Genomic DNA, 13,547 nt, shown 5'->3' with positions numbered 1-13,547 from the left:
TTCCCCAGTAAGCTGTGGGTTCCAGAGCTCCAGGCGAGGGGCTACCAAAGTCTTTGTCACAAACCAGAACTCTTCCTCAAAGCCTCCTGTGCAGACAAGATAGACTCTCGTGCCAGGGTTCTCCCCAGACACACCACATCCCAGGCTTGCTGAAGATGGGCTGGCTGCACACCACCAACCACCAGGCCATCTGAAATGGCTCTTCAGGGTCTGCCTTGTTAGGAGGCCTAGGCAAAGCCTAGGCAACAGCTTCAGGGTCAGTGTTTGTATTGGGGAGGGGCCGGAGGACCCCCACCCACCCAAAGCAATGGACTTGGTTGTCTCACCTGCCAGCGCCTTCTTGGTGGGCATTCAGCCAAGCAGTGGATGTGGAAGCAGGTGGGTGTTTAGAACTCAGTGGCAGCTCTTTCAAGCTCACCATCAGGGGCCCCTGCTCCCGCAGGCCAGTTCCAAGCAGAGAGAAGGCCTCCAGTTGCGTGTCAGGAAAAAGTGCCTCATCTAGATCCCTTCTAAGGAATTGACAGGGTTGATGGTAGCCGCTGATTTCCCGAGGTGACAGAATTGGTGGGGGTGGCAAAGGGGGTGTCTGTAATCCCTCGCTGACAGATTAGATGCTAGGGCAGATCTCTCAGGAGCCATGGATGACCTTGAGAAAATGCAAATGTCAAAGGGAAAAGGGAAAGAGAAACAATCTCCCTCCTCACATTGCTGCCAATGAGCCTTCCCAGCGCTGGGCTGGTTGATGGAAACTTCGCTGCCGTTGCCTCCTGATGCAGGAGGCAGTAGCGTTTGACGGCGTGATAAGAAATTGCCAGGCACTTTCTAATTACAATTATCATCATCACGGATGTCTCTCTTAATTACTTTCTTATAATTAGTGGTTGCTTTTTCCTCAGCATTTGTGTACTTGGCAGATTTGCTGACATTTGAGAGCCCCAAAATAGGGACATTTGGGGAGGAGGGCAGCAAGGTGGGTAAAACAAGAGAGGAACGGATTATTTTCAGGCAACCTGATCAATTTGGGGGCTTTTGCAGGAAGAAATTGGGCAAAGCAACAGGTTGACGTGATGGATCATTCTCCGAGCCGATGGGGAAAGAGAACCAGGGTGGGGCCGTGGGGACTGGGCTTTGTGGAGGGTCTCCGAGTGTTAAACCCTGAAGGAAATATTCTTGAAAAGCCACCAAGGTGGCCATTTCTCAGGCTTGGGTTTCATTTTCGGGAACAAGGCTGGGATGAAGCACATGCTAGTTGAATCCTTATCCGAGTGAATTAAATAGCTCAGGTCAGGAGTAGCTTGATGTTTCCCCAAAGCCAGTGATGCATTCTGAGCATCCCCGGGCCCCAGGGAGTCATTACAAAGCAGATTATGCTCTTTGACCAGATGGTTGGGTTTCATCCTCTGTTCCCTTTCTTCCCCCCTCTCTTCTTACCCCCTGCAGCCCTGTGTACAGAGGAGTGTGTGCATGGCCGCTGTGTTTCCCCAGACACCTGCCACTGTGAGCCTGGCTGGGGAGGACCCGACTGCTCTAGCGGTGAGTCTGGGGTCTCTGGAGGTTGGGGGAGGGGAGCTTTGGCTTGGGAGAGGCCGTGCCGTGTGCATGACAAATTCTCTGTGTCCTGCACTTGAGCTGCCTAGGCAAGTGTGGGTGTCGGGGAGGAAGCATACCCATGCTGCTTGGTACTTAGGTGGAGGGCTCTGGGGGCTTGGAGGCCATGGCTTGTGGGGGTCTAAAGGGGCATTGCGTGTTGTGTGTATGGGGAACTGGGGGATCATCTGTAAGACTCTGACTTTTGCTGGAATACCTCCAGATACAGTCTTTGAGTGTCGAAGTGAAGTTGAGATGCTACCGAAGGGTGAAGACCCAGGAGGTCACTAGGGTCCAGTCCTGGTCCTCAGCTTTGCTGGTCCAGAGGCTCAGTTTCGTGGGTGCTCACAGAGGCTCAGGGGACTAATTCATGAGACTGATGGGTCCTGGGATGCCTCCATGTCCCCAAAGGCAAAAGAATGGGATGCTTGTAGGGGTGGCTCACTGTGTTCCTACATCCCTCTGGGGAGACTGTTCACATTCCCTGCAGAAGGCTGTCTGGTGAGGACAAGTTAGGCGGATGCTCTTGGTACTGACCGAGTGACCCACAGCAGCACAGGCATCGTCTGTACCACAGGCCTGGCCAACAAGTGGGCAGGGTACACCAGGCAGCTGCCTGGGATATTTTCTGCCAAGAATCCAACTGAATGCATATCTTTCCCTTTTGGCTCATTTCCTCTAAATACTCACATGACCCTCTTTCCAGTGGCACATTTTACAATCAATGGTTGGTTAATGACATGGTCTTATTTGACTTCCAAAGACTCCTTGATTAGTGCTGAAGCCCAGGTTTCTTCCTGCTTTGAGCTGGGATGGAGTGTCTTTTTGTGTGTGACATGTGTAGATGACATAACTAAGCTGATCCAGTAGGGGTCTGATCCTCATTACTGACCCATCTTTGGGAGCTACCTCCTTGTCCCCTGTCCCATAGGGACTGCAATGGTCATGACAACTTAGGGAAGGAGTGTTGGGTCCCCATTGGCCCAATGTGTTGCTTTTTCCCTTTTCCATTCTCTAGTGGGATGGAAAAATATGGCTAAGCTCCTTTTCCCCAAAGGCCTTGGCTGGAGCCTCCCTGTCTACCTAGTACATGGGAACATACCAGCCAAAGGAAGCTACTGGATGTAGTTCTGGGTGGGCCTGGATGGTTACCTAGGCTTGGGGAGTCTGGCACCTGTTTGGGGCACTCTAAAGATTCTCTCCAATGCATTGGGCCCTCTAGTGACAATGGTAGCCTCCACCATCCATCTGTTTCCCTGCTTTGAGGTAAGTCATGCTGAGAAACATGGCAGGGACTCCTCAAGACAATGAAGTACACCTGAGGGACTCGTGAGTGAATGGGATACACTCACACAGTCTTTCTGTGAACTCCAGGAAATGTGCCGGCTGAAACGTTGGAGAGCTTTTTGCCCCTTGGTCTGTGCTTGCTTTTGTGTAACTTCACCTACAATGAATCTTTGATGAGGAACTGTCTAACTTGGATTTGGTGAATCCTGCTGGGACAAGTCTGCTTGCTGGTGCCAGATTATAATGTCAAGGGCAGTCTTTTGGAGGTTGAAATACAGCTTAAGTCCCATGGGCCCTGAATGCATATAAATCACCAACCAGTGCAAGTGCATTTGGTGCTCGCTGTATCAGGACTGTGATGGGCAGGGGGCAGACCCTGGACGGTCTTTCAGACAAAGTCTGTCCCTCTCAGGGTTTCCTTCCTATCTAGTGAAGGAAATGGAAGGGAGACAGCCGTGGATCCCTGGGACTAGGCAACGTAGAGTAAACTGTGCCCCTGGAGTGTGTTTACCAAGCACGTAGCCTTATTCCTTGGCTGCCCAGTTCCACTCCCAATTCAGTCCATGAGGCTTGGTGCTGAGCAACCCACAATCTGTTTCCTCACTAAATCCACCCTCATGGGTTGAAGAGCCACCACCTCTGGATCGGCTCAAAGGCATGTGCTACTAAACCCACAGGAAGTGCTCAAAGATGAGTTCTCTTTGGTGGGATGCAGCATTGACTGAAGGGAATTCCTAGACTCTCATTCTCAAACTCATTCAGAGCACTGAATATTTAGATGCCTCGCCAAGAGCTTTCCAACCTCCACTTGAATCCCTTCATTAACAAGAAGCTCACATCGCTTCTTGGCCTTTTGGCTAAGATCAAGAGTGGTATCTGCTCTTATCAGTTCAATATCAGATATGTCCTCTGATAAGGGCAATATATTAAATGGATTTTTGGAGCAGAGTGTTGGATGTTGCTCCATCCACTCCATGCATCGAACTGGTGTTGCAGCATCTCCAGGAATGATGCACAGAAAACAGGGAAAAGAATCCAAGGAGCTCACTGTCTCCTGTGGAAGCACATTCTGACTATTGAAAAATTTTCCCTTCCATTAAGTGGAAGTCTGTCTCTAGCTTCTACTAGTTGGTTCTCACCCATAATACCAGCTAGGGAGGGGTGGTGGATCTCTGCGACCCTCCTTGCCATGCCTGGCCTTTCTCCCAAGGAGCTCGGTGGACAAGGCCACAGACTGGGTGTGAGAAGATGGCCATCTCAGAGCAGTTGAGAATAGTCATTGAGACCGCATAGAAGAAACCAGAGTCCCCTTCCATGGGTCAGCCCTTCAGGTATTAGAAAACAGTGATCACTCCCACCCCACCCCCCCCCGCCCTCATTTTTATCCTCCAAGTTCCTTCATTTCTCACATGGTAGAGAAACATGAGCTGAGCTGCCTTCCCCATGCAGTTTCTCTCCATAGGCTCTGGCCTTTATTCCTCCTACCTGTCATTCCTAGAGCTGACTGCACATCCAGGCTTATATAGAAAAGTAGTAATAGAGATAGGTACGATTTACTGAGTTTTACTCTGTACTAGGTAGGCACTTTATCTTCTCATTTAATCATCACAACAACCCTATGATGTGGGAATTCTTATTAACCCTGTTTTACAGATGAGAAAGTTGACGCACAGAGAGGTTAAAGAGCTCCCAGTAGACATACACATAATAAATAATGAAACTAGGACTATCAATCAAACAAAAACCTAAGTCCTAAGCCTGAACACTTAATTATGCTCTCCTTCCTTCTGGATGCTCAACCTCTGTTAAGGTAACCTTAGGTCGAAATAGGTCTTTGATGAGACGACCTGGTTGCTCACAGGGGAAGGATATTGTCGTGGAGACAGATGGATCAGCTATGGGATCCAAATTGTGACCAGGTTTACCCCAAGCAAATTTGCTGTTGTGCCATTGGACACCTGTCTACCTTAGGGTCTTTCTGGGGCCTGTGTCCATGGAGATGGGTATCCTAGTCAGGACAGTGTGTATCTCTGGAGATTTCTGAATAGGATTTCCCATTTACATGTTTATGTATGTGACACCTTTGCAGAGAAGATTTGATTTTCCTTTAATCAAAAGCATCATTCTTGTGGGTGTTTTTTTTCTGATTGTAAAATCATACCTGTTCATGTTAAAAAGGAAATTCAGGAGTTCCTGTGGTGGCTCAGCAGTAACAAACCTGACTAGGATCCATGAGGATGCAGGTTCGATCCCTGGCTTCACTCGGTGGGTCAAGGATCCAGCATTGCCATGAGCTGTGGTGTAGGTCACAGACCCTGCTTGGATCTGGTGTTGCTGTGGTATAGGCTGGGAACTGCAGCTCCTGTTTGACCCCTAGCCTGGGAACTTCCATATGCTAAGGGTGTGGACCTAAGAAGATCAAAAAAAAAGGGGGGGGGGATTCAAACTGTACCAAAATTTGAGACAAAAAGGTTAAACCTACACACCCAGTGATATTCCCTTCCAGCATTTGCGTGCTTGCCTTCCCTGTATTTCTCTGCGCATTTGCACGTAAAGCTAGATCTGCATACAACTTTTATTATTTAGGTCAAATATATATGCTATTTTATAACTTGCTTTTTTAATTCAACTGTATATCATACATTCATTGCTTTGTTGATAACCATGAATCTCCTTTAAAAGTGTTTAATGGCCTTATAGAATTTCATTCTATGGATTACTGAAAGCATTTAACCAATCTCTTATTGATGGATATTTAGGCTGTTTCTGATTTTTCACTATATTAGGTCCACTGTCCTTTACCAGGATTGTTGGGGCCTGTTGGTTTCAAAATTTAAATTTTTTTTTCAGAGTTCAGAAAGGTATACAGTGACTATATCATATATGACACATGGCTCCTGTGGGGTTTGTACAGCATCTTAGCGTGAAATACAGCAATATTTCGGTAAAGACATAGGACCGATCACATCTAGTGACATGTAGTACATATCAGTGATATAACCACAAATCAGTTCCACAAAGATTTTACCTCTAAATGAATTTTTGGAGAAATAAAAGAGATTCTTTTGGACTTTTTAGAGATTTTTCTATTGTGGGCATGTGGACCAGGGATTGCGGTCCTGTGTGAAAGTGCTGCAGTGATTCTTCTTGTGCATGGATCTTTGCCACTGTGTCCCAATTTCTTCTTAGGATAAGTTCCTGGAAGTGGCAGGGTGGATTATAAAGATCCATCATCCTGCAACCTGCCCCTGCCCTGCCCTTTGTGGCTCCCGAGGGAATTTATGGCTTTGGTGGCCATGAAGGGACAAATCCAGTCATAGGGTGAGGGTGGGGGACTTTTCATTCTTGTATAGACTTATAACCCCAGACCCTAGTTTCTTTAAGGCCTGAATGAATTTCTTTCTGTTCCATAAAGGAAGTGAGGTAACGCTGATTTGCTTAGCGGGTAGACAGGTCAGCTATGGTGGATAATTCCAAGATGTTAGATGGACCAGCATGGGGAAATGGAGTGGCTGCATGCTTGGTCATAAACCTCTATCCTATATAATAATGAAGAGTAAAAGGACGAAATGTCAGTTTACACTGAATAAAGACGACAGAGTGACTCTTATTAAATTGCACTAATCTCACAAGTGGAGATAAAAAGAAAGAAAAGTTTTGCTATACTGAATATCTAGCTTTTTAAAGTAATTAGGAATATTAAAGCACTGACAATGATTGAGATAGAAACATTATTCATAACTTTTATTTCCACACTGGGCAGCGATCCAGTATATTTCATTTATGAGGTTTCAGCTGTAAGGAGAAGGATGTGAGCCAATTCCTAAATTAAATATGCCCTGTTAACTTTTATAAATGATACCCAAGAATCAACTTGGTAATTTCAGCCCTCATGGTATTATTTAATTATTGTATTTCTTGGTTCCTGCTTCTCTGCCTCCCTTCCCATGGTGTTTTGCAGTTTGGGTTCTGGGCTCTAGAAGGGAGTTTTGGTTTTGGTCTCAGGCCTCCCCAGAGGATGTAGACGTGGAGTCTACATCCCTGCACTGCTTCTCCATAATCCCCCACATTCTTGGATTCCCCCGAACTGGTTTTATCCATGTACATAGAATAGAGGAGAGTAAAAGCTTGCTGTAAGTCTTACTATTTGTTGAAACCGCCCCCCCCCCATCCCCGCCAACCCTCCACGCCTCATGCTCAGCACGAGACAGGAGTGCAGAGCAGGCCTGAGTAATGAAGGCAGCAGGAACCAAGTTGGGCCACCACCAAGAGCAGTAGCTTCTGCCAAGTCAAATGTGTTCTTATCTTGAATGGTGTGTGGGACCCCTGGCCGACCTGGCTTTCAGCCAGGCTTGCAGATTAAAATAAAACATTTACCAGCTCAGAAATGTGCCCACACTCCTAAACTAGCCTGGACTCCTCTAGGTCAGTGCCTTTCACACCGAAGGGGTGTGTGTGTGTGTGTGTGTGTATGTGGTGTTCAAATACAAATGACATAAAAATTACCATTTTAACCATTTGTACAGTGTACAGTTCCATGTTATTAAGAACATTTACATTGCTGCACAAATCATCATTATCATCCATCTCCAGGGCTTTCTCATCTTCCCCAACTGAAACTCTACACGCATTAAACACTAACTCTCTACTCCCCACCACCAACCCCCACCCCAAGCCACAATCAACCACCATTCTATTTTGTCCCTAAAAATTTGCCTACTCTAGGTACCACATATAAGAAGAATCATACATTTGTCCTTTTGTGATTGGCTTAATTCACCTAGCACAATGTCTTCAAGTTTCATCCATATTGTAGCATGTGTCAGAACTTCCTTGCTTTTTAAGGCTGAATAATATTCCATTGTATGTATATAGCACGTTTTGTGTATCCATTCATTGCTCCACAAACAGTTTTGACTATGGTGAATAATGTTGCTCTGAACATGGGTGTACAAAAATATCTCTTCAAGTGCCTACTTTCATTTCTTTTGGACACACCCAGAAGTGGATTGCTGGATCCTATGGTAATTCTAGGTTTAATTTGTTGAGGAATCACCATACCATTTGCCACAGCATCTGCACCATTTTACATTCCCATTAGCAATGCACAGGATTCTAGTTTCTCGACATCCTTGTCAACACTTGTTAGTTTCTATTTTTATTTTTTATTTATTTATTTTAATTAAAAGTTTTTTTTATTTTTTGGAGGGTCTAATTTATTAAGATTTATTTCTCTTACATTCTCCAATAACATAAGCAAATGCATATATATGTCATCTAGTTTTACACAGATTTAAAAGGACATAAGAAGCCAAGAATTGACAATCTTTTTTTTCCCTTGATCCCAGCTATCTTACTGCTGAGTATTTTGATAGTTCCAAGAAAATGAGTTTCTATTTTTATTTTCTATAATTGTGATCCTAATGGGTATGAAGTAGTATCTCATTTAGTTTTGGTTTGCTTTTAGTGATGTTGAGTATCCTTTCATACATGTTAGTGGGCATTTATGCATCTCCTTTGGAGAAATGTCTATTCCAGTCATCTGTCCATTTTGTTTTTCACCTGGGTTGTTTTGTTATTGGTATTGAATTATAAGTGTTCTTTATATATTAGGCATGTTAATCCCTTATCAGATATATGATTTGAAAATATTATCTTCCATACTGTGGGTTGCGTTGCCTTTTCACTCTGTTAATAGTGTGTTTAGATGCACAAAAGTTTTAAATTTTAATGAAATCCAACTTAGCTATTTTTGTTGTTAGAGCCTTTGGTGTCATACCCAAGAAAGTACTGCCAAATCCAATATCATGAAGCTTTCCTCATGTTTTTGTCTAAAACTTTTATAGTTCTTTACTCATCCAATTAGGTCTTTGATCCATTTTGAGTGAATTTTTTGCATACAATATAAGGTAGGAGTCCAACTGAAGGGTTTTTGCACATGGATATCAAGTTTTCCCAGCACCATTTGTTGGGAAGACTTTTGCTAATGATTCTTGAAGCTGTTGAATTTAAATTTTTCACCATGTAATGGCACGTTAGTTACCTGAGAAATAGTTTAAACTTTGCTCCTTAGATTAAAACAAATACAAGGAGTTCCCATTGTGGCTCAGTGGTAACAAACACAACTAGTATCCATGAGGACACAGGTTTGATCCCTGGCCTCACTCAGTGGGTTAAGGATCCAGAATTGCCCTGAGCTGTGGTGTAGGCCAGCAGCTGCAGCTCTGATTGGACCCCTAGCCTGGGAACTTCCACATGCTGTGAGTGTGGTCCTAAAAAAAAAAAAAAAACCAAAACAAAACCTATAAAAATGACAAATTTCTTATAAAATTGAATGCAGAATTGGCATTTTTTTTAAAAATGTAATCATTTGAAGCTTTGGTGGACCTTTTGGGGCTATGCTGCTAGGCGTCCCTGGAGGCAGGGTTATTTTAGGGGTGAATATTGCAAAGCAGTGGGAAAGGCAGGAAGACCGTAACCAGGAGTAGATCTCTCAGGACTGATGACTGTTTGCAAGATGGTTTATAGAGGGATCAGGTTTGAAAGCCTTTACCCTACTTCCTTCTTAGGAACCTTTCCTTCCAGTGTGCTGGGCTGTCTACAATACCCCCACAGTCTGTCTCTGGGCTTCTAGGCTCTGGATTGGCTTAAGAGCTCTGATGCAGCCCATACTACCTCACCTTGGGTGTCCTAGGGTCTCTGGGTCTTTCCATAATGCTCAGTGCTGACCTACCAGGCTGTGAGTTATACGTCCCCACTATTACTATGGCTTGGACATCCTGCTTTCCTGCAGGTCTTTTCACATATGTGAAAGCACATATTCACATATTCCTGGCATGGCATGCTCGGAAGTATAGTCTGGATCCTAGAATCTAATTTCTGATTGCTGATTTAACTTGAAACCACTGAATCAAGAACTAGGAAAAGCTTTAGAAATTGTCTAGTTTACTCCTTCCATTATATAAATGGGCAAACTGAGGCCAAAGGGGAGACTGTTTTGCCTGAGGCCACCCAAGGAGGTACCGGCGGAGCTGTAACTTAATCGTGGGTGTCCTGATCCCATGCCTTTTGTCTCCTGCCAGCTTCTCTGGGAGTTCAAGGCTGGAGTTGTCTTAGAGGAGGCTGGGTCTCCTTACGCCAAAGCAAACTGGCCAAGTTATCCTACAGCCTCTGGTGCAGGTGACCAGACCCTCCTGGATCCTTCTCTCCCAGATCTGAAGGCCAGAGAGGTTGGGTCAGGGCACTGAGGTCAGTGATTTTCAGGGGGGTCAATCTGCCATCTGCCTGGCTTGAATAGTACACGAGGGAGAGGGTCCTATTCTCGGGAGCCCCTGCGCCCGCTTCTCACTGACAAACATGGAGCCATCACAGTCTGGCAGCCCAAAGAATGTGGGAGCAAAGCAAAGGTATAAGATGTGGGCTGGGGGGCTTGCCTCTGTCCAGGGACCCAAAGGACTTGTGCAGGTCTGGGTAGGGGTTGAGTAGACCCGGCCACATAGGTCTGCTGGGAGGGACCCCTGCCAAAACTTGGGGGCTTCTTCCCTGCAAGGGGCTTCTAGGCTCTGTATTGGGGGGCCTGGAGACAGAGCATGAGCAAGGAGAGCCTGCAAGGGAAGGAGGGCAGAGAGAAGCGCGAGGGGACCACGTGGTCTGTGGAGGAAGGGGAATAGGGATTCCTGCTCCCACTGAGAACAGATCTTTCACACGGATGACCTCATTCAATCGCCAGCAGCCTGGAGAGGGCCTGTGTGCTGTCCCCATCTCTCAAATGAAGAAATCGAAGCTCAAGAAAGTAGAGGAATTTCTGATAGCCACCCAGCTATCAAGTGGCCGCTTTGTACTCTTCCCCGTGACCCTAACTAAGTCCATCCCCCTTTCTGAGCCTTAGTTTTCTCATATATGTATATTGTCTATTTAGGGCCGCATCTGCAGCCTAAGGAGGTTCCCAGACTAGAGGTAGAATTGGAGCTATAGCCACTGGCCTACACCACAGTCACAGCAACACCAGATCCAAGCCATGTCTTTAGCTTACACCACCGCTCACTGCAATGCTGGATCCTTAACCCACTGAGTGAGGCCAGGGATCGAACCTGCATCCTCATGGATCCTAGTCAGATTCATTTCCGCTGAGCCATGACAGGAGCTCCAGTTTTCTCATCTATAAAATGGGAAGGGGAGTTCCCATCGTGACTCAGTGGTTAAGGAATCTGACTAGGAACCATGAGGTTGCGGGTTCGATCCCTGGCCTTGCTTAGTGGTTTGGGGATCCAGCGTTGCAGTGAGCTGTGGTGTGGGTCACAGATGTGCCTTGGATCCTGCATTGTTGTGTAGGCTGGTGGCTACAGCTCCAATTGGACCCCTGGCCTGGGAACCTCCATATGCCACTGAGTAGCCTAGAAAAGGCAAAAAGACAATAGATAGATAGATAAATAGATAGATAGATAGATAGATAGATAAAGATAGATAGGAAGGTCAGCATGGATACTCCAGTTCTAAAATCCCTGATGCCTTGTTTCTGGGAAGTTAAAATCCAGTATCCTCTCACCTCAGCAAGGACCCTAGTGACCTTCCCACTGGCCTCTGGGGCAGGGAGTCTGCTCTCCCCCGCCCTGCCCCTCACATGGGAACCCCCCTGGGATTCTCTCTTTCTCTGCCAGGACCTGGAAAAGAAATGGGGAGGGGGGCAGCCATGGGTGGAGACAGCCTCGTGACTCATACCCTTGCCTCCCCCAGGTCGGGGTGAGCCTTGGCTGCCTCTTCTGGAAGGGGGTGCAGAGGGGCTTCTTGCCAACCTGGAGGCCGCAGCTCACTCGTGGTTTTCTCACTACATCGAGCAGGCTGTCAAGGTTAAAGCAACTTTAGATGAATCACACAAAGCAATTACACTTACTGTTCTTCGTGTGCTGTTCTGCCCAGCCTGCGGCCCCTTGCAGAACCGCCTGGGCCGCCTTCTGCCGGCATCTGCTGCGCCCGTGGGCCTCCCCAGGATCGTGGGCTCCGTGTCAGCGCACACGCCAGGGTGCAGTCACCATGACGGGGACAGAAGGGGGCTGCGGATGTGGCAGCAAATGCTTTTTCAAGATCTGTGCATAAGAGGAGCTGCTCTTCACCCCAGAATTCTAATTTTGAACAAAAACGTATTCAATCGCCAAGGCTAGCGGCTCCACTGCTCTCTGCGCTCTGTCCCTTGAGTTCCATTTAATGCATGCTTACTGTGTACTTCTCCGAGGCCCAGGCTGCCAGGGGTCCAGGGCTGAAGGGGGGGGGGACTAGGAATGAGGAGGGCACAGCCCCCATCCTTAGGGAACTTTGCATAGAAGCCACCCATACAGAGAGGAGGGAGGAGGAAGAGTCTGGGGAGAGAGAAGACTCTGGCTTTGATGAGAGGGGGGACCTGCACAGCTCAGCAAAGCCATCTTGGGAAGGTGAGGAAGGAAGGAACGGGTTGTGTTAGGGTCCCATTTTAGAGGAAAAAACAGCACAGAGAGGTTAAAGGCTATTCCAAGGACCCACAGCTGGTGGGTGTCAGGGCTGGGTCTGGGTGACTCTTTCTGCCGGGCTCGGGGCTGACGGGGGAGGTAAGGGATGCAAGCGCCAACTCAGTTGGGAGGAGCCTGTGATAGAGGCTGACCTTGAAGAGGGTTAAGAGACCTCAACCCAGCCCCAGCTCTGGGGGGCTGGGGGCTGCAGGGGAAGGGCAGAGGAAGGTGGATCCCCTGGGCTGTCTGTCTCTCCGCTCTTAGCTGTCACTCCCCACAACCCCCATCTCCCTCTTTTTGAGACACCCCAGCCTGGGCGATGTGCTGGAAGCAGCTGAAGAGGTTTGTAGCCTTCCCTCCAGAGTTTGTTTCCCAGGAGAAATGGGAAGGAGAGGGAGCAGCCTGGTGGCCCTGCCCTCACAGGGGCCCAGAGCAGTGTGAGGAGGATGCTGGGCAGGGGGCAGCCCATGGAGACCCCAGACCACGGGACTGGGCAGCTGGTTCCCCCCGCCTCAACCCTTGGAGTGGGTCACTCTCTTATGATGATGCCCACCAGGAAAGGAGGGGAGACCTTTTGAGAGCCCCCTTCCCAGGTCCAAGGGAGCAAGGGGCAGAGAGGGTGTGGGGCCGCTGCTCAATCTGCTCCTGGAGCGAGGGCAGCCTGTCAGGGCGTCACCCCTGCTCCCTCTCCCTCTCAGAGCAGGGCAGATCTCAGGCCCAGGCCCATCTGAACAGGGTCATGGGTCAGGCAAGGCCCTGGTATGTGTGGCCCTGGACTGAAAGTCACTTTTGTGCCTGAAAAGCCAGAAGCTCCATAGCCTGGAGTCTGTGTGTGACTGTGTGTTCCAGGGGGCTGTTATAGGCAGGAGGAGGGAGGGACATTCTGCCCAATTCAGCTCTGGCCATCTGGCTTCCTGAGAGCCAAATTAATAAATAAGTGACATGTAGTGAGTCTCAAGGACTGGGAGAGGGAGGAGGGTGGGAAAACTGGCTTAGAATGTGGCAAAAGCAGAACAGAGGGGCAACAGCTCGCTGGCATCATCCTGTGGGACTGGCAGGCAGTGTTGCTGAGCCTCCAGGGCCCCGCTCCCACCCCATCCCCGCCCCCCACCCCGAGGCACTTACACAGACAGCCCACACTTCAAGGGTGTGTGTGTGGGCTGGGTCTCCATGGGAAAGAGTTCCTGGGGGAGG

At 47.9% G+C, this 13,547-nt stretch overlaps 1 protein-coding gene and 1 non-coding gene across 2 annotated transcripts in view; both read left to right on the top strand.

Moving 5' to 3' along the window:
- Positions 1-13,133, top strand: part of LOC125120783 (multiple epidermal growth factor-like domains protein 11) — a 192,434-nt gene extending 179,301 nt beyond the window's left edge. The window contains exons 5-8 of the mRNA XM_047769210.1: positions 1,441-1,533; positions 11,608-11,720; positions 11,808-11,893; positions 13,052-13,133. Coding sequence (XP_047625166.1) covers positions 1,441-1,533; positions 11,608-11,720; positions 11,808-11,893; positions 13,052-13,133 — 374 coding nt within the window. The remainder of the gene's footprint in view (positions 1-1,440; positions 1,534-11,607; positions 11,721-11,807; positions 11,894-13,051) is intronic.
- On the top strand, positions 3,712-3,895 carry LOC125121794 (U2 spliceosomal RNA). Its single transcript, XR_007133656.1, has one exon. It is a non-coding gene; the product is annotated as a U2 spliceosomal RNA (small nuclear RNA).
- Positions 13,134-13,547: the final 414 nt, after the last annotated feature.

Source organism: Phacochoerus africanus, chromosome 2 (genome assembly GCF_016906955.1).
Source record: "Phacochoerus africanus isolate WHEZ1 chromosome 2, ROS_Pafr_v1, whole genome shotgun sequence".
Taxonomy (NCBI): Eukaryota; Metazoa; Chordata; class Mammalia; order Artiodactyla; family Suidae; genus Phacochoerus; species Phacochoerus africanus.
Note: the sequence above shows the minus strand (reverse complement) of the source record. Positions and strands in the feature narration are given on the sequence as shown.